The sequence below is a fragment of the Pseudorca crassidens genome, chromosome 10 (assembly GCF_039906515.1).
Source record: "Pseudorca crassidens isolate mPseCra1 chromosome 10, mPseCra1.hap1, whole genome shotgun sequence".
Classification (NCBI taxonomy): Eukaryota; Metazoa; Chordata; class Mammalia; order Artiodactyla; family Delphinidae; genus Pseudorca; species Pseudorca crassidens.
The window spans coordinates 75,472,484-75,493,733 of NC_090305.1; the positions used below are offsets into that span (position 1 = coordinate 75,472,484).

At 47.8% G+C, this 21,250-nt stretch overlaps 1 protein-coding gene and 1 pseudogene across 1 annotated transcript in view; both read right to left on the reverse strand.

Annotated features, from left to right (window-relative positions):
* The window catches only part of IL17RD (interleukin 17 receptor D), a 67,219-nt gene extending 55,551 nt beyond the window's left edge, over positions 1-11,668 (reverse strand). The window contains exon 1 of the mRNA XM_067754837.1: positions 11,466-11,668. Within this exon, the coding sequence (XP_067610938.1) occupies positions 11,466-11,591 (126 nt within the window). The 5' untranslated portion in view covers positions 11,592-11,668. The remainder of the gene's footprint in view (positions 1-11,465) is intronic.
* An 8,727-nt stretch (positions 11,669-20,395) lies between these two features.
* Positions 20,396-20,629, reverse strand: LOC137233120 (ATP synthase subunit ATP5MJ, mitochondrial pseudogene; annotated as a pseudogene).
* Between the last annotated feature and the right edge of the window lie 621 nt (positions 20,630-21,250).

A 21,250-nucleotide genomic window follows, 5' to 3' on the forward strand; every position in this document is an offset into this window, starting at 1 on the left:
ACAGCTTCATCTCCCTGTTTCAGAAAATGTACACCCCAAAGTATAAAGTCTCAATACAGAATAGATTCAGGATTAAAAATAAATTTTTTTTAAAAATTTATTTTTGGCTGCATTTGGTCTTTGTTGCTGCGTGTGGGCTTTCTCTAGTTGCAGCGCGCAGGCTTCTCATTGCGGTGGCTTCTTTTGCTGTGGAGCACAGGCTCCAGGCACGTGGGCTTCAGTAGCTGTGGCACTCAGGCTCAGCAGTTGTGTATCGCGGGCCCTAGAGCGCAGGCTCAGTAGTTGTGGCGCACGGGCTTAGTTGCTCCGCGGCATTTGGGATCTTCCCGGACCAGGGCTCGAACCCGTGTCCCCTGCATTGGCAGGTGGATTCTTAACCACTGCGCCACCAGGGAAGTCCCTAAAATAAATTTTTAAAACCCACAGTAGTGTAACTTATTATTCACTTAACTGGGTAGTGGTTGAGGGGGTATGTACACATAGCAGACATTTAAGACATTTATGTTTCTGCTTTTTAAAAAGGCATAGGTCCTTTTTTTTCCCCCAAAAGGCAATAGTTTATTTATTTATGGCTGCGTTGGGTCTTCGTTGCTGTGCGTGGGTTTTCTCTAGTTGCGGTGCGCAGGCTTCTCACTGTGGTGGCTTATCTTGTTGCAGAGCACGGGCTCTAGGCACTGGGCTTCAGTAGCTGTGGCATGCGGGCTCCATAGTGCAGGCTCAGTAGTTGTGGCGCACGGGCTTAGTTGCTCCACGGCATGCATGATCTTCCCAGACCATGGCTTGAACCCGTGTCTCCTGCATTGGCAGGCAGATTCTTAACCATTGCGCCACCAGGGAAGCTCTCAAGGAACAGGTCCTTTTAAAACCCCTTTATGCCTTTCCCTAAAACTCTTCTGCAATTTATCATTCTCTTTCTCCTCTTATCAGAATTCCTACTAATTTAAAAACTTTTTAGAATGGCTCTTTAAAACTCTCCTGCCTTCCACCCAAACTCTCCCCCATTATCTACCCCAATCTTTTTTTAATGAGATAAAAGCAATGATTACCCTAATCTCCAACTTGAAAACTGTGCACTTAAAGGGAAAAAAAAAAAAAAGTGTGACCCTTTAAGTAAAAGGAAGAAAGCTCAGTAGATGGGAAATGTGCTCAAGTGAAAAGATGTTGGGATAGAATTTCTGTGTCTCAAGCTTCAAAACCCAGGGAGGAGAACAATGAGGCAGCCTGCGTGTCCAGAGCAGCCCTGAGAGACCTGGTTGGCAGTCACCTTGGGCGCGCCAGATACTCGGAACCCACCACTCCAGCCCCCCACTGCAGCAGTCTTCAGGCAGCACAACCAGATGTTACATTTTCTCTGCTTAATTTTGGTAAAACTCCATGACCTCTTTCTCAAATTAAAAAGGCAATGCTATTTTTTTAAACCACAGGAGCTATCTTTAGTGAACCCTTCTAAGGATTTCATTAATTCATAGCCAGCCAACCAGGACTTTTCCCACAGTCTCCCACAAAAAAGCCCGGGAAGTCACTGATTGCTTGGCTGGATCTGAATATGAGCAGAGGTAAGATCAGAAATATCTAGTTCCTCCCACAGGGAGGCAAGGCATGAAAATCAAAGCTGGGCAAAACCTCATTACCACAGCTGGCCGGCAAACCCACAGCCCTGGAAAGGCGGCAAAGAGCATCTTTGATTCTGGATGGACCCTCGAGTGACTTCAGAAAATGAAAGGCATTCACAACCAGAGGGGACCGAAAGAAAATGAGACCTGTATCTCTGTTAAAAAGACCAAGCTGTCATACCACCTAAGGGCTGCTGCCAGGAAGTAAGAGTCATTTCATTCACTTTGTGTCGTAAAGTCCAAAACCAAGATGCTTACTTAGCGCTTAGCAGTCATTTTTTACATTTTTTTCATCCACAGTGCAGCGCAACCTGGACAGTCCAAACATCCTCTCTTCAAGCAACCAACACTCTGCAAACTGTGATTCCCATCCAGTACCAGCCCTAACCACTGCCTCTCTCATTCCCTGGGAATCTGTCCTGCAGCCTAGCAGTTGGCCAGTATGAGGACACAGTGCCAATAAACTGTGATGTGAATGAAGGCGAGCCTATTTTTATGCTACTCTCAGCATCTAATGCCACATGATGCACCAATGTTAACAAAACATAAGTAAAACCAACTATACTTCAATAAAAATAAAATTTTTTAAAAAAATAGAACATAGGTAACTATAGAACTTCAGAGGAAACTGTCATTACAATTGCTCGCCTTACATGTCACCTCCTCAGAGAGGCCACCGAGCTCACCCGCTCTCATCACCCCATTTTAATTTCCTTCAGAGCACTTAGTCACACGTAGGGAGAAACGACCATGTGCCGCCACTCATCTCCTGGTGCAGCAGGGAACGAAGCAGATCAAGGACCTGCCGCCAGGGAGCTGATAGTGCACTGAGGGAGATGCACGGACAGACAAGAAAACACTCTTGTGCGTTTCATGGTAAAAAAATTTTGTGGAGAAAACTCAAGTGAAGAAAAGAGGTGAGCGAGACAGCAGCGGTTGCTATGTTAAATAGAGCAGGTCTGGTAGTTTGTTATCCTATTTGTCTCCCTTACTACAATCTAAGCTCCAGAAACCAGGCCTCACACATAGAAAACGCCAAATACTCACGGAATGAAGGCATGGCTGCTGAGGGTCACTCCTGTCAAGCCATTCATCTGCTGGAGAAACCTTCCAAGCCTCACCATCCCTGACAAGTACAGGTAGGCAAAATTCAAGGCACCCCTTTATCTAGTCCCAGCCTCCGTCTTCAGCCGTCTTGTTTCCACTGCCTCCAATGAGCCACCCTCCTCCAGCTTTACCCGCATTTTTCTTTTTGTTTTTTTCCTCTCTGTATTTTTTTTTTTTTTTTGGCCGCGCCTTGCAGCTTGCAGGATCTCAGTTCCCCAGCCAGGGATGGAAACCGGGCCCCACAGTGGAACTGCCGAGTCCTAACCACTGGACCGCCAGGGAATTCGCACCCACATCTCTCCTTCTGCCCAAACTGTCCCCACCTCCTGGTTCCACTCACCAGAAGCCACACTCAAAGTCCCCCCAGTGAGGCCAGTCTTCTTCAGCCATCTGATCCCTCCCTCTAAGCCTCCTCTGAACCATCCAAATTAAGTGTCTTCTTCATAAGCAAATCAAGATTCCCCTTCTTCGCTGCATCACTGCAAAAGACTGAATGCATCCCACTAAATCTGGAGGCATGATGGGGCGAGTCTGACTTTACTAAATGTAGGCTTCCTGGCAAAGGTGAAATTCACACAGGGAGCCTAGGGGGCTTTGTGGAGAAGCCTCCTGGGGAAAGGCGGGCCTCCTCCAAAGCAGGGGAAACTGAGGCAAAGCAAGTAGCCAGAGTTACTGGGAACCAACTGAGACGTGGGATAAAAAGCCAGAGTTCCAAAGGTGGGCGCCCAGCAGCACCTCGGACATCTGCTCCGCACCACCCTGCTTCTCACACTGGCCAGTGCATAAAATGCAATGTTCTGGGATGAGGGGCAGCAGGAACCGTGGTTCATGCTCCTCTGGGAGGAGTGGACAAGGCAGAGCGAGGACGGGGAGTTGCCTTGCAGACCCACCTGGATAGGAAGCCCCTACAGACGGGGGCCTGGTCCTTCTCCGCTTCGTGTTTTCCCAGAAAACGTAACTACAGTTTAACCACGGCCTGACACGGGAGCTGCTCTTGCCTCCTCACACCAAGTAAGTCTTTGCGAACTTCAGATATCGAGCAGTCACAACAAATCCTAACCATGCGAGGGCCTGGGCCCCACCCAGAGCAAATGTTCCCCCTCCAGAGGATGGAGGCGATAAGCTGTCACTCAACAGGGACCATGCTCAGGCTGACTGCTCCTGCATTTGGTCCGGACTGCATTGCATTTTCCTCAGATAAAAGGGGAAGAAACCCTCTTCAGGAGAAGAGAAGCCAGAAATCACCTGGACAGAATAAAATCACAGAGAACCACATGGCGCATCTCAGGAAAATGTACCTCTTCTTTACAAGGAAACCCTCCCTCTATCCCCATCAGCCCTCCCACTGGCAAGTAAAACAGTTCAGCTCAGAACAGAAGTCTGGGGCCACAGCCAGCATTTTTTAAAGGGTTACCATTCATTGGGGGGAAAATCTACAAAACTGACAAAACAGAACACTTGGAAAAACTCCTAGTTTTTAAGGGAATAAAGGACTTTCGAAATCTAAAAACGTTATAGTTAAAGCCTAATCCCTTATGATTTCAAAAGGATTCATTTGAAGTATTCATTTAATGTGTGAAAGGTAAATATCCATCTGAACATTTTAATTAATGTTACCAATTTCCATTCTCTTTTCAAAGTCACTGCTTCAATTTTATAGGCATTTCTGATAAGTTCAAGCAAGCTCCCCTACAATGTAGTAATTTTAATGAAAAGCCTCATGGTTAATGCCTATTAGATGAGGTTTGGAATGAAGAAACATACAATAAAATTATCATTTATTAAACTTCCCACAATACCTGCCATCTGTCCTGCCGTTTCAACTTTTAATGTACCAGCCTTATGCAAATAAGACATTAGGTTTACTATAAAACAAATTCTTCTTAAAAGTGCATAGTAAAGGTAGTTTGCATTTACCCTATTAAATCACACAATTTACAGGCCAACTTCCGTTTTAGAAGAGAATTACATGTGTGTTCACATCACATCTTTATTTTGTCATCCATCCAGTGATTTGTTGAGGACAGCTGGTACCTATTAAGTCCCCCCTTTAAATGTTGTAGCCTTAATTAGCTACATCCACCTTCCCCCAACATTTCCAAACAAGGAACCAAAGAAAAGGAAAGCTGTTTTTATCATGGATGGTTTAAACAATGGAGTTGCAAATGTTAAAATAATAATCTTGGGCTTCCCTGGTGGTGCAGTGGTTAAGAATCCACCTTCCAGCGCAGGGGACTCGGGTTCGAGCCCTGGTCCGGGAAGATCCCACATGCCACGGAGCAACTAAGCCCCTGCGCCACAACTACTGAGCCTGCTCTCTAGAGCCCACGAGCCACAACTACTGAAGCCTGCGTGCTTAGAGCTCCTCAACAAGAGAAGCCACCGCAACGAGACGCCCGCGCACCCCAACAAAGAACAGCCCCCGCTCGCCACAACTAGAGAAAGCCCGCATGCAGCAACAAAGGCCCAACGCAGCCAAAAATAAATAAAAATATAATAAATAAATTTTAAAAATATAATAGTCTTCATTAGAGACTAACTAGTTATTCCATTTTTAGGCCCCTTCAGAAGAAACAGGGTACAGATGGAGTTTAAATGTCATGTCAGTCTTTGTTACTTAGGTAATTTTTCAATTGTTCAATTTTTAGTTTCATGCCTCATGTTAATAATTAAACCGTTCCCAGATACTGCTCGGGAAGGCATGAGGGACAGTCTTCCCAGATATATTCTTGGTATTATTTAAGCTATAAACGTTTTACTTGGGCTTCTGAACACGTGAGAACAAGCAGACAGAATCTGCAAGCAGAGAATAAGCCAAGTATGGTTTTCTATGAATAGACATCATGCTCTTCCCAGACACTGAAGAGTCCTCAACTCACACAATGAGAAATTCAGGTGATCAAATCGCTTTAACCTGCCGTATGTAGATGAAATACACACTAATTTGGTTACAATTTAGGCTTTCCTTCTTAAAAAAAAAAAAAAGCATTCAGGGCTTTAAGTGTGAATGACATCAACAGGCTAAATTCTGAGCAAGATAAGGAGCCATGTCAACGAATCCCCCGTAGATTGGGTTTCTTCTTAGAGACCTGCTCCAGCTTTAATCTGCAGTAAGACTATCTGTTTCAATAGGATGTGATCACTCCTGGGCTTGTGTCTTTTCAATCAGCCAGTGGCCCTGCCGGGTTTAGAGTGGCAGAGAGGAAGTGGCCTGTGGTTAAACAGAGGAAATACCAAGGCATTTTAATAGAGCAAATAGTCTACTTCCCACAGGGAAGAGCTTCAAAGGCCTCAGGCCCTGGAGGAGACAATGTGTTACGGGGCCATCAGTCACCTAATCGTGTGTCAGGCCCATTCAGAACATCCTGGCAGCCAAGACAAACACTGCCCAGGAGGACATTGCCTCCCACCAGCCAGGCAAGTTGGGCTGCCTGGAGATGGGGCCTGTGGCACCAACACAGACAGGTCCCTTGGGCTTGCTGAGGGCAGAAGAACCTCCAAATCTGGGCGAGATGTGAAACGGAAATGGTCTTGGCTGCCGGAGTAGGGTGGCAGGAGATAGGTCTGCTCCAGAGGCGCTGTCCCCCACTCTAGCCTGTCAAGTTCTGGGGATACCTGAGCCCCTGCCTCAGCCCATTCTCTTACAAATTGAGGATGGGGGACCCAACCTTCCAGAAGCCTAAAAACCCATCCATCGGGGCAGACACAAGAGGCAGCAAGGAATTAAAGGAACAATTAATTGTTGACTGGGTGGCCCCAGCAGCAGCAGACATCTGCCGGGGCACGGTATGTGAAAAGTTCAGGGACTGATGAGGGAAAGACAGTTTGAAAACTTTTTTAAAAGAAAAAAAAAAAAAATTTTAGGCCAAATGAAGCATGAAAAATACTCAAATTAAAATAAAGACTTAAAAAAGCATTAGCTGTTCTTGCCTTTGTAAGGAAGCCATCTGTAAAGTTTGAATGGCTGAGGATATGATTTGGATCCTACCCTACTCTGCTGAGACTGTTTTCCAGACAGGCCCAGCTGTTCTGGGGAGGAACCCAGTGCAAGTGTCGGGTCCGCTTCACCCCCAGCCTCCTCTTTAACCCCAAGCCAGAGACACCCACCCAAAACGACTGGCTCCCCAGGTCCTCCTTCAGCCAGCCTCACCCCTGCCATTTTCCAGAGCTCGGACAAAGTCTCCACTTTACATTCTAAAAGTCCAGTGAAGTAATTTCAAGTCAAGCTGATTTTAAACGTTTAGAATGTGGCTTCCCGCCTCCTTCTTGTGACCACCGAAGCCCTGTCTCCTAAAGCAACGATTCTCACTGTTGAGAGCATCACAGGAACTTGTTAAAATGTCAGTTCCTGGGCCCCATCTCACTCCCATTCTGGCCCCATCGGCCTTGAATCTGCATTTTAACGAGCTCCCAAGACAATCCTGATACTGGAAGCCCCTGGACTTCACTATGAGAAATCATGTTTGGAAGGAAATGGTGCCTCAGTCGGAACTTAGTTGCTGGTCTCATTCACCCAGCTGTATCCCCGAGTTAATAACTAGCACAATGCCCCAGGCACTGCAGGGGCTCCGGGTCCACTGGATGGATGGGGGAGGGGAGAGAAGGGAGGGCTGCTCAAGAAAGATGGACCCCAGCCAAAGGATTCCCAAATTAACATAGCAAAACAGGCTGGAAGAAAGCATCACACTTCTTATAAAAATGTTTCTCTGAAAATGTGTCAACCGGGGCTGACTCATTTTTAACGAAGAATTCTGTAAAAGACACAAGAGCATGTGTAACATGGACAACACGGCCACAGGACAGGCAGACCAGATGCAGCCTTGAGAGCCACGAGCTGCAAGTGAATGAAAACACATCCAATTCAGAATTAAATAAACATGGCTGGGCCCACAGCCAAGGAGAGTTCTTGGATTGGACTTTTATCAGGAACCTAAATTTTAATCAGCTGGAACTTCTTCTTTTCCAAGTACCACCCTATTCCTTCCTACCTTTAGAGATGAAGTATTTGCCTTAAATGGGAAACTTGCACTTCATTGTAAAGACGATGCCAGCATTCTGGCTTCCTGAATTCCTGAAGGAACAGACTTTGGTGGGGGAAGGGGGGAGGGGAGAGTAGAAATTGTGTTTCAGGGATAATAGACCAGGGAAGGTGTACCCCATCTAGGTAAGAAGGCAAGAAATGTTCCCTCCTCCTCCACTGCAGGAAAAGCCACTAAATAAAAACCTGTGGGAATAGATTCCTAATTTCTTGTTCCATAAATAGGCTTCTCAAACAACCAGCAAGGCAAGAGGAGGGGAAAAAACCTCAGTGCAAGTGACCAACATAAAGTTACCCATCACAAACAAAACCATTCCACTTCCAAGAAGCAAGCAGTTAAGACTCAGTGTAAATGAGGATGCTGGCCCCTCTGGAAGTTTTACAACTTGTTACTTCTTTGCGAAAATTGTATTTATTACTCAAAGAGCAACTTTACCTGGCAAGAGCCCTAAGAGACTTAAAAAAAAAAAAAAAAAAAACTAGTTGAGGAAGTGAGCCCACAATTCATTTCTAAAACACTGCACTGTGTTCAAGATGGTATCGGCCCCTTAATTGCCCCGCTAATAATGGGGAGGTTGTGAAATCTGACCACTTAGACCAGGCTGGCTCCTCCGAGAGCAGCCCCGAAGGGAGGGTTACAGCTGCTGAGGGTTAGCTGGCTCCAGTCACCTTGCAAGTCCTGGGAAAATACACATTCCTGCAGGGGCAAGAGTTCCTGGAACAACCTCTCCCTGGAGAGCCAGGGGGTCAATCGCTCAGCTCCTCTCCAGCACCCAGATCCTGCCCCTCCTGAGGGCTCACTTCTGTACCCTGCTGTGTCTCCAGCTTCTCAGGTTCTGTGTGACGTAGACCCACAGGAAGCCCTCTCTTGCTTGCATCACACATCACCAACCCTTATTCTTATATGTTAACATAGCCCCAACTAGACTGTAAGCAACCTCAGTCAGCACTGAGACTAAGTACTATGGGCTGAACACCCACTAACTGGTAGGGGACTCGGACATGAATCAAATAGCCAAGTAACTGTACACCAGTACTTACTGGGCAGCCCTCTGACAGCGCAACTTCCGTAAAAACTTACCTAGGGAGGTAGAGGCAGAGGAGGCTTCCTGCAGGAAGTGATGCTGGAGCTGAGAGGGGAGGCTGAGATGTAAAGAGAAGGAACACAGGCGGGAGTAGCATGTACAAAAGCTCACTGCGGAGAAGACACTGGAGCTCACTGCTCTGATCGTGGCCCTTCCCCCACCCCCCTTCTTAAAATCGATCACTTCATACAGGATTTAGCAGGAAGGCTGCAGGGTCTACTTGGGTTCAGCCAAGATTTACAGGGCCCCAGGCTCTGAGCTCACCAACACAAGGTTAAGCGTCTGGCTAAAGAAACTACTCTGAAGACACAGATGTGAACAAATACTGATGATGTAGTCTGGTGAGAACCAAAGGCAAGGACCTGCAGGAGAAGGCGAAGCAAGGGGAATGGCATTCAGAGGGCTTCCTTGAGGAGGCATCATCTGAGCTGAGTCTTAGGCCAAGCAGGGGGTTCTCAGGGGAGGAAAAGCTATCCCAGGAGCAGGGAAAAAGCATGCCTCGGCAGCAAGAAGGGCACAGGAGTTAGGGAGCAGGGTGGGAGGGCCAGGGGCTAGAGTTGGAAAGGTGAGTATGTAAGGCAGGTGGACAAGCTGGGTCAGGGAAAGCTGGTGGCTCCATCAGATGCATCAAAAGACCAGGAGGGAAGGAGCCACGCGTCAGCTTGGGAAGAGCCTAGAGTACAGGAGATGGCCCTGAGGCTTCCATGCTCATTCAGAAAGCAGGTGAAGATGACCCCAAGGAAAGGACTGTGAGGCCAAGGTAGGAGCTGTTGAGAAGGTCACCCCCAGCATGAATGTGAAGCCACTGGGATGAGGGCCCCCATTAATCCTGTGGGTGTGCAGGTTTAGGGGCGAACACATTCCCACAGAGAGCACAAAACCGCCAGCTTGGCTCCTCTGGGGCCCGGCTATACCCACAGCATTAAAACTTCACAAGGTCTGTGCACTGACACGTGATGCCACCTGGGCAAGTGCAGAAAAACAGCAAATTGGGCTGATCCACCTAAGCCGGCTTATGAAAATTCAGAATAAAATATCTGTGATGCTGTTATTCAAAAGCCAACACACCAGTTTAGATGCAGAAAATTTAGGATTGGTAAGTCAACATGGGAAAGCCTTAAGGAAAACTTTTTGATCTAAAAACTGAGGAAAACTTGGTATCTATTGAAAAAAAAATAAAACCCAAGAATAGTGGTATTTTTACTAAAATGGGACAGTAAGAAAATGTGATGTTTACTCAAATTGGAAGATTACATTCACTATGGGGTTGGTGAGAGGGTGGGTTATAGCTGTCTATAGCACAGCTATTGGGTTTGAAGACATTTCAGCTACTTGGTTCATACCTCGTTTTCTGCACTGTGTTTCTCTGAATGCGGGGCAAGTGAGTTGGAGGCACCAGCCTGTGCCCCTAAAGGGATATCAGGTTCTAGGCCTCAACTGCTTGAGGTCGTTCAGAGCACCCCACAAGAGGTGGGTGGACGTTGTTCTAAGAGAACTACCCCATACCCATCCCTCAGAGCAGTAGTGCTAGGGAAACTAGGAAATCTCATTTACTCCTGTTTTTCAGGTGAAGAAATTGAGGCTCATGGCTGCCCAGAAGAGCCAAGGTCATGTCCATGGCTGCCTGAGTGCAAACCGGTGTCCCCTCCACAAGGCTGAAGGCCGTGAGTGCCCTGACACCAGGCTGGTCCTGGCTTGGGTGGGAGGGGTGCTGGGCAGATGGACACAGTCTCCAGGTCCTCTGGCCGCCCAAGCCCAGGAGCCCTGATAGAAACTCGGGACGGCAGCGTCCCCGCGCACACCCCCCTCCCCATGTCCCATCGCCCAGATGGCATCGAAGAAGCGCTGGGTTAGGGGCAGAGGGCTCCAAGCACAGGACAAAGTCGGTGCATCCCTCCAGTCTCGTCTCGGGCATCTGCCCGAGGGGACAAGCTCATTCCTCCCTTTGGCCACGAAAAATATCCTCAACTCAAGCTGGATGGCGGTGGAGGTGGGGGGGGTCATCCGTGAGACCGTTCGAAGGGCTGGATACGGGAGCAAAATTTACCAGCAAGTGAGGAGTCTGAGGTGGGGGTGAAAGTGGGGTAAGACGGCCTGGCCCAGAAGGAACAAAGCGGCTCCGAAAGAGGGGGGCGCACCCCTCCCCAGCACTCAGGGTCCCCTGCCTGGCAATCCCGGGCTTTTGCAGAGTTTTGGACCGGAGGTCCGAAAGAAGACCCCCACTCCCGCACCAAAGCGCCCCCATGCGAACAGCTCGGAGGATCCCAGCCCGGGGCCCTGTGCCCTGAGAGGGAGGAGGTCCCGGGCCTGGAACAAAGGGTGGGGCGCCCTACTCCTGCCCCACGCCGGGCGTCCCTCTCGCCCGCCCTCCTGCAGCCGGACCCCGGCCAGTGGCCGCGCCTCATTAGCAACACAAAGCCGGGGTCGAGCGGCCTCTTTCAACCCAGCCGAGGCAGGCAGACGAGCGACCCGGGAGGGACGCAGGAGGGCGGGAGCAGCGGGATCCCAGCCCCACCGCGCACTCTGCGGAGAGCAGACAAGTCGACGCGGGCGCCACTGCCCGCGAGCACCTGTGCCCCCGCGCTTTGGGGGACAGCAAGAAACTCGCTGTCCTCTCCTTACCCTCCAGCCACAGGTGTCGGCGCCCCGCGTTCTGCTGGAGCCGCCTGCAGCCACTGCCAGCTGGGAGCCGTTGAGGCAGGCGTTGACTGTGAAGAAGACAGAGCAGAGCTGCAGCCACGGGGCCATGGCCGTGCGCTCACCCAGCCCGGCCCTACTCTGCTCGCCGGCCGCCTGCCGCTGGCCAGCCCGGAGTGGGCGGTGGCGCTGGCGGCAGCGGCAGAGCTGGCGGCACCACCGAGCATGCGCTGCGGACCCTCGCCCCGCCCCTTCTCTCCGGGGCCCGCCCCTAGCCTCGACCCTCAGGTTTTGGCCCCGCCCCCTAGGTCGGGCTCTTCCTCTTGGCCCCGCCCCGACCTCTAAGCCACGCCCGCACAGCCCATCTCCGAGTGACTTTGAGAAGCCGACAGCTGCAGTTTTTTCCCTTCACCTGAGAGGTCTTTTTTTTTTTTAATCCAAGGATTTTTCCACGTAATGCCTGCTCCCTGCAAAACTCGGGAAAACAAACCAAAAAAATGATAATAATAGTTAAAATAATAATTTACAAGTGCCTACTATTTGCCAGTCCTCTTCTTGAATCCTCTCAAACACACCTGAAAGTGTCAGTAGTATTGTTATCCCAGTTTTCAGCGCAGAAAAGCTAGGGTAATGTGGTGGTTAGAGAAATCCTGGCTGGGACCTCGGACAAATGACTTGCTCTGTCCCCATTATTGTTCCCTCCCCCTGTAAACTGGAATAACAGAGAAAGTGTCTTAGTCTGGGGAGGATTCTACTGGTTAACGCATAAAAAGCATTCAACAAGTGCTACAATCTACTGTTAACTGACTTGCATAAAGTCACACAGCTGGCACCTGCCAGATCTGAGATTCAAATCCAGATTGGCAAAAACAATACTCTTAACCATTACACTTGTCAAACTTACTCTTGTGAAGTGGGTAGTACCTCTGTTTGGGAAAGGAAGCTGAGGCTGGGAGTGAAGTAGCCAAGATCATCCAACTTCCCCACAAGCCCCTTCCCCCTTTGACTTGTCTCTGTGCTCTTGAATCCCACCTCTTCACCCTTCTCCATTGCCTTATCCCTCATCTATGCCACCACCTCCTCCACAACAGCTTCCAAAGGGCTTTTCTTGCTTGCTCTTTTGTCCCAAATACAATGCATTTCTGCACCTTGGATCCAGAGTGATCTCCAAAAAGGTGTCAGACCACTGCCTTCTCCTGATTAAAAATCTCCTGCAGTGGCTTTTATTCAATGGCCTTTAGAATAAAATCTGCAATAACCTCCTCCTCTCCCATGTTATCTCTTCCTACTCTGCCTTCACTACTTGGCTCCAGCTACACTGATCTCCCCGCTCAACCTCAACTTGGTTTTCTTGTCTCAGTCAACCTTGAAGACTCTCACCTTTGCCAGTCCAACAAGGCAGCCTCCTCTACATGACTCTCTCCTTCCAGGGCCTAGAATCCCCTCCCTCTCCTGTCTGCCTGGCCTACATGTGGTGATAGACAGCTCAGCTGCTACTAACACTGAGTTCCTGTATTTTCCATTGTGGCTCTGCACACCCTACCCATACCTTGTACTTAAACTCTCTGCAGAGGCAGAAGTGGCCCAAGCTTAGCAAGCTACCCTTGTGGAGACAGTAATGCTAGCAGAAGTCCTGGTGATTGGCTTCGGAACCAGGGAGCAGAGCCAGCTTCCCTTGAACTACAGAAGCTGGAAGTGGGAGACAGTGGTTGCCCTAACCCGTCCTCCCTTTCTCGCTGCCAGAGAAAGGGAGGACGGGTTCCCCAAACAACAACTGGTGGTCCAGTGGGTAAGACTCTGCACTCCCAATGCAGGGGGCCCGGGGTTCGATCCCTGGTCTGGGAACTAGATCCCGCCCGCATGCCACAACTAAGAGCCCGCATGCCGCAACTAAAAGATTCCGCACTCCACAACAAAGATCCCACGTGCCACAGCTAAGACCCGGCGCAGCCAAAATAATAAATAAATACATAAATAAATAAATATATTTTTAAAAATCCACCAGAACACCCAGGTGTTGAGATTTCCTGTTCACGTGCACCATTGGACAGGAAATGTTTTATTTTTTCATCTCATCACCAGGATATTCAGGAATTCAGCCAAACCCAGCATCACTGCTTTGGTCATCTAGAAGAACCAGGATCCACAGAAGGCTGCCTGCAGGGTAACCTTCTCTGAATAGACCTCACGCGGTACGTTGCTCCTGTGGGGAAGCTGTAGACTCTATGCTCTGGTGCCTTCCAGACCTCTGCCCATCCTCCCTGACTCCCCTCTGGATCATTCCCAACCCCCACAGCCGGGAGCTGGGGATGTCAGAGGTATGGCTACGAATGTCAGGAGTGCCAGGGGCTGAAATGAGGCCAGGACCACATGGGTGTTGGTGAAGCACCCGGGAAACCAGGAGACTACCTGCTCCTTAGGCTCTTTAATCTCTATGACATTCCAGCCTAGACATGGGCCATAATTTATTCACCCATCCCCTGCTGAGGGACTTCTATTATAATCAGGGATTCAAAAATATCCTCACACATTTATCTTGATACACTTATTCAGCTGTTTTCTTAAGATACATTCCTAGAATCAGAACTGCTGGATTATGCACATTTAAAATTGGCAAATTGCTCAACATCTCATTGCAGTCTTAATGGGCTTCTCTGGTTGCTAATGAGGTGGACCATGCTCTCAGGTATTTAGAGGCCATGTGCATTTTTCCTTTCTTCTGGAGTTGGACCCCAGAAAAAGGATCAGTATTTAGAGCTTATGATAGAGGGAGAGCCTTAAGGAGGGCACTGGGGAGAGGAGAACGTTTCTTCTTGAGTTTCACTCACATCACCAATCACCATATGATTGAGTGACTGGGGAAGGCAGAGCAAAGGCTCCTACATCCTTTCCAGTCTCCACACCCACCGACTTTTGAGTTCCCTCCTGCCCACAGCTCGCTGCCCAGTCTGGCAATTGACGGCCCCTGAAAATATGCTACAGAATTTAGAGAGCGCTCCAACTTTTCTAAAGGAGTACAGAGGACACAAGAAAGAAAATGTCTAAAACATGGTTAGAATGACATCCCTCAAGACCAAGGACTGAGAGGCCCTTCTGTTTGCCTTCTAGGGAGGCCACAAGCATGCATGGGGGGGGGGGGTTGGGTGGGAGAACCACATACATCAAAGGGAAAAATTTGGTCAGGAAATAGAGGCAATAAATTGGCATTTGGCAACATCCTCTCCACTCTGGTCTTCTTCATCAATTCTTTTCCTCTCATCCCCTCTTTTTATTGTGACCTTTCAGAATATTTGTGAGGCTGCAGGAAGTGAACCTCTGTACTAGAAACTGAGATAAAATGAGGAGGCCAGGCTCCCACAAGGCCTCCACGGTCTATCCTTCCTCTAGGCCACAGCAGAGCCCAGTTTTGTAGGTGCCCAGAGGATGAAGCCCTCCTCAAATACAACATATAGTTTCACCCACCGTGGCTAGGGCTGTCTGTGGCCCAGTCACAATTCAAGCCACCCCTCATCTTCCCTATCTGGTTCACCTCTCTGCCACCAGTGCCCTGCACTCTGCCTGACACACATCAGTGGGCAAGAAACTGTTGCTGCCTCCATCCCTGGTTGGAATGAAGCTGGGGATTAAACCGATTAAATCACCTTAAGCCGTTGATGAAATGCAAATATATTTCCCCAGTTTACCTAGAACCTAAGCAGATAAGACAAAAATCCTTAACACGAGGATTGGATTTTGTTAGGAGTCAAATTATCCCCTGAAACATAAGAAAAGATAAAGTGATCATGGAAACATTTTGTATCCTGAATCATTTTCAGCTGAGAAGAACTAAAAACAATGAACGGTGGTTAGAAGCCGTGGGCCAAAATTCTAATTTATTTTTGGTATTGCGATGTACACGTATTATGCACTAATCAAGACATTAAAGGTAAAGTGTGTCCTCCACCCCATCTCCCAGCAGGCTGAGCGTGAAAGTTTCCCTGGGCTTTGGGGAGAGCAGTACGGGGAGAACTGATACACTCCTGAGAGCCCCGCCGATGTCAGTTCGGCCCTGGGCAGTCTTGGCTCGAACCGGGTAGTTGTCATCATCTCCACTTCACAGATGGGGAAGCCAAGACTCAGCCAGGAGTTCCCAGACTCATCTGATCCCCCAAACTCTGCCTGGGGCGCGGGCCCGCATCCTTCCGGAGCCGGCCTTGGCGCCGCCCAGACTGCCCAGAGGCCCAGGGCGGGGGCGGGCGTCAGACCCGGGGCGGCCGACCCAACCCCGCGCCCCGAAACCCCCATACACGCACCCCAAAGTGTCGCGGCCATTACACGGAGTTCACGCGTCCACTGCCACTTCCCGTTTCTTTTGAAGCGCGGGGAGCCCAGTCTCCACTGTAGCTGCCAGAGGGCGCGCGTGGTCCAGGTTGGAGACGCCCAAACAATCGCGGACTGCGCCGCCGCGAGGACACAACACTTTAGGGCATAGCCCAGATGCAGGGGCAAATGCTCGCCGTTAACCCAGAGCCGGTGCTAAGTTTGCGTGGAAGTAGAGTTCAGGAGGCGGTAAGAAAAGAATGTTAAATATGGGCTTTCAGTAACAGTGTAGCTCTGGGCAATTTAGTTAACCTCTCTGGATGTCACTTTTCTTAATGGCCACATAGGAATGACATGGATGCAGACCTCAGTGGGTTTTTGTAAATCTGAAGTAAGCAAATGGCTATGAGTTGTAAACCAGGACTTGATGGAGGCAGGCCCAGGGGCTGCTGGAATCCAGACAGTAGCCAGGGGAGATGGCCTCCTCTTGTCTCCTTCTGGAGCTCACACCCTGGTTTGGATATGCACTAGACTGGAAGGCTATGGACCATAACCTGTTTACCATTCATTCATTCAACAAGTGCTCATAGAGTCCCTGCACCATATCAGGCATTACACCAGAAGCTGGGGACCAGTGTGAACAACACGGACACTGTCCCCAACAAGACACTGTCCCAGTTGTCATAGAACCTACAAGCAAACATTCCATGGGGGACACTGGCATTACTCAAATAACCACATGACCAGGGGATAATTACAAGTAGATGGATTGTGTCTAAAGAAGTGATGCCTGGACTTCCCTGGTGGTCCAGTGGTTAAGAATCCGTGCTTCTACTGCAGGGGGCATGGGTTCGATCCCTGGTGGGGAAAGTTCCGCATGCCACACAGTGTGGCCAAAAAAAAAGAAGACCGAAAGATAAAGAAAGAAAGAAAGAAGTGAGGCCTGAGCTGATATTCCAAGTATAAGAGTTACCTGGGCAAAGGTGAGGGGAGCAGAGAGAGGAAGAGTATTCTAAGTAGAGGGAACAGCATAGGCAAAGGCCCTGGGGCAGCAGGGAAGGTGGCATCTTCAAGGAACAAAAGAGGCCAGTGTGGTTGGAGAGAAGAGAGGTGTGGAAAAATGACCGGCAGTGGTAGGCTGATGGAACTTTATGCCCTATTTTGAACCTAAGAGTACCCAGCAGCTTCTGAAGGGTTTAAAGACAATGGCAGGGCTGTATTTTGAAAAGGTCCTGGTACCCCAAGTACTGAGCACAGGGTACTACCTGGCATGTAGTCAGCATTTGACACATACTTGTTGAATGAATGAATAACCAGGATCATTGCTGAAATTCTGGGATTTAATGTCTTGAATGCAAAAATAATTTAAAAGCCTGGAGAAACATCCAGCCCTACTAAAGCTCCAAATCATACAAATAAAATAAAATTCATAAAATTTTCTTGTGGACTTTTAAGGTTATTTCTACTGTAAACTCTTTTATTATTTTTAATAAGACAATTTTGTAGAACAATTTTAGATTTACAGAAAAATTGAGAAGATAGTACAGAGAGTTACAATATATCCTGCCCCTAGTTTCCTTTATTATTAACAAATTACATTAGTATGGTACATTTGTAACTATTAATGAACCAATATTGATAAGTTATCATAAGTGAAAGTCCATACTTTATTCAGATTTCCTTAGTTTTTACCTCATGCCCCTCTTCTCTTCCAGCATCCCATACAGGATACCACATAACATTTAGTTGCCATGTCTCTGGGTCCTCTTGACTGTGACAGTTTCTCACACTTCCTTGTATCTGATGATCTTGACAATTCTGAAGACCGTTGGTTAGGTATTCAATATTTTGTAGAATGCCCCTCTACTGGGATTTGCCTGATGTTTTTCTCATGATTAGAATGAATATTATTAATTTTTACCTTAATCGAAATTATACGTGTACAAAGTTTAAAAAGGCTTATTAGTACTAACAGATGTATAATGGAAAAGCAGTCCTCTGAACTGTCCCTTATCACTCGCACTGCCCAGAGCACCCTCCTTCAACAATTTTGGCTGTTTTCTGGCATTTGCTGCCATATTTCTAAGTCCTATGCTGATCTTGCCTTTCCTGACTGACCAGTTTGGACACTGGCTCCTAATTTCCTGCTCTTTATGACACATGCAAATTGTGCTCTCTTTAAATTCCCTTCCCCTAGTCCCCCACTGAGGTTTGTGCTGGGTGTCTTCCCTCAGCCCTTCCAGACCCACTCTGACCTGTACGGACCACATCAATGGGCTCTCTTACTCTAGGGCTTCTGGGTGGGTTGGGACACTGCAGGGCATAGGCAGGCAGCTGGAGTGGGGAGGGAGAGTGAGCAGAGATGCCCATGCCCTCAGTTACCTCTATTAGGTTGCTGCATCCTCGGCTCCACTCTCAGCACCCTCTCCATTTAGTTCTCTTTTTTTTTTTTTTTTTTTAGTTCTCTTCTGTTACTGACAACGGCTCCTCCACTTTTGCCTTCTCAGGTGTGGTGGGGCAGGAATAATGGCTTTCGCTTGTAGTTTCTTTTCACTGCTCAAGCAATCTCTGAAATTCTCCTCAAATTACCCCATTTAAAAGCTGTTTCTGGGGCTTCCCTGGTGGTGCAGTGGTTGAGAGCCCGCCTGCCGATGCAGGGGACACGGGTTCATGCCCCGGTCCGCGAAGATCCCACATGCCGCGGAGTGGCTGGGCCCGTGAGCCATGGCCGCTGAGCCTGCGCATCTGGAGCCTCTGCTCCGCAACGGGAGAGGCCACAACAGCAAGAGGCCCGCGTGCCGCAAAAAAAAAAAAAAAAGCTGTTTCTTGTTGGGATCCTGACTGATATATTACAATTTTAGTTAAGTCAATATTCAGTGTTTATATTATTATGACCATATGAAACATTATTCACCTTTAAGGCAAATAGTGTTTGATGATGGAATTTCCTTTCTTGATACAACTATTTTGGGGTTTTGTGTGTGTGTGTGTGTGTGTGTACTTAGTATATACCTTTTTAAAAGACTTTTGCTTTGTGTTATGCCCTCCTTGTTAAATCTTCCCATACAACTTTCCACAAGGGCAGGGACATCACCTTTTCTCCCAGTTCCATTTTATTCCAGGAGCATCCTCCCCTGGAGTCCCCATGTTCCTGCCCCAGTCAGCCTTGGGTGTTCTCTAGGTCTGCTGCCCAGCTGTCATACCCTTCCTTCTCTCTTGTGCTGGAATCCTAGGTTATGTTTCTTTTTGGGTTTTCTCACTCATTTTGGTGGCACATATCTTTCATTAGCTTCTTGAGAAAAGGTGTGGAGGTAAATTTTGTGAGACCTCGCATGTCTAGAAAACATCTTCATTAAACATCGTGGTTGATTAATAATTTGATTGGGTATTGAATTTTGTGTTGAAAGTAATTTTCCACTGGACTGTTGAAGGCATTGCTCCTCTGTCTTTCAGATCCTGAGGTTGAGGTTTAGAAATCCGATCGCATTTTTTATTCCTGGTCCTTTGAAAGTCAGTCAGTCTCTTTGTCTGTCTGTCTCTCTCTTAGCTTTCAAGCCGCTCTCTTTATCCCTGCTGTCATGAAGATTCACAGGGATGAGTCTCTTCATTCATTGTGCCCCTTGACTTCTGGGAAATTCTTCTGAGTATTTATTTTATTTTTAATTTTAATTTAATTTTATTTTTTTGGCTGAGCCACACAGCTTGCAGTATCTTAGTTCCCCGACCAGGGATTGAACCTGGGCCATGGCAGTGAAAGTACTCAGTCCTAACCACTGGGCAACAAGGGAATTCCCTTCTGAGTATTTCTTTGATATTTTCCTCCTTTCCTTTCCCTCTGTTTACTCTCTTTTTGGAAATCCTAAGTTGGTTGATAGGTATGCTAAGTTTATCCTCCAATTTTCTTTTCTTTTCTTTTTTAATTTGGTTGGGCAGTGCGGCTTTCGGGATCTTAGTTCCCCAACCAGGGATCGAACCTGGGCCTCCAGCAGTGAAAGTGCCGAGTCCTAACCACTGGACTGCCAGGGAATTCCCTATCCTCCAATTTTCTTATTATCAACTATTTCCCATCTCCTAGTCACTTTGTTCCATGCTTTTGAACATTTCTTCAACTAGATCTTCAAACTCTAATGAATTTTTATTTCAAATATTATATTTTTTAATATCTTATAGCAGCTCTTTCTTATTTAGGTCCCTTTTTCAGAATATCCTGTTCTTGCTTAAAGAAAGTAATTTCTTCTCTTGTCTCGCTGAGGCATAGTATTTTTGAAGTTTTCTTCAGTTTCCTCCAAATGCCTTTTTAAAGTTTGTTTGAACTTTTCAAACACAATCAGCTTTTCCTGGCTCCTCTAAAATCATTCTTAAGGAAATGGACATGCTATGTCGGCAGGTTAGGATTTAAACTGGGCCATCAGCATCCAAAAACAAAGATCCCAGACAGGTCACAGACGTCAAGAGAAAAGAGGCCCCACTGAGACACTCAAATGAAACGTGGTCAATATACAACTTGGAGCAACCATGCCAACTCTTAGTCATTTTGGGGGGGGGGGGCGGGGGGTCTCACAGGTATGTCTGTTCATGCACGAGGGCACTGGGACTGCTGCAAGTCAACACGATGTCCCACATTCCCTCAACACAGTCAGACCAATGTCTTGTGCAAGGAAAGCTGGTTAATGATTACCATGAGCAGGTGCAGGACTGGAAGCTTTCAAGGTTTTGCTTCTTTTATCAGCACTCCTGAATTTATAAATGATGAAGCCCATCAGTCCTATTCCTACCCAAATCTTCTGGTAAACTTGGGTACAGTAGGGCTTCATGGGGATCCACACATTTTCAATAAGGCTTTGAAGCATCCTGGTGCAGGACCAAGCTCAGGCAGCCCCAACACACTCCGACGACTCTGAAAGGTCACTGAGCATGCAGGCACTCTTACCCATTTTATTTCTCCAGTTATAGTACCTAGAATTTTTAGCTCTCCATTCACTTTCTTCCACCAGATTTGTTGGGGTTTTTTGTTTGTTTTCTCCAGTACCATCTTGAACCTAAATGATATGGCTTGTGACATATATGAATGCATAATCACAGTAACTGGCATTTACATAATCAACTGTTTATTTAGCAAGCATTTATTGAGTGCGTGCTGTATGCCAGGCACTGTGTAAGGCACTGGAAAAAAAACATGCTCAAGGCCTTGAGGTCCCTGCTCTCCAGGAACTTACTGTCCAGGGCAGTGGCTCAAGCTTAGCAGAGCCCACTAAGCCTAGGGGCAGCCACTGCAGTTCCTTAACAGATTAAGGATCTGAGGTTCAGGGAGGCTCCCTGGTTGTCCCAGTGACATGCAGCTATTCGGAGACAATGCTGCATCATGAACCTAAATATTCCTCTCTCACATTTTGTTTCAAAACCTGGGGGTATAAAGAGAAGCTGGAGAAAATAAAATGCAAAAGAAGGGTTCAGAAGAGACAGGAAGCTGT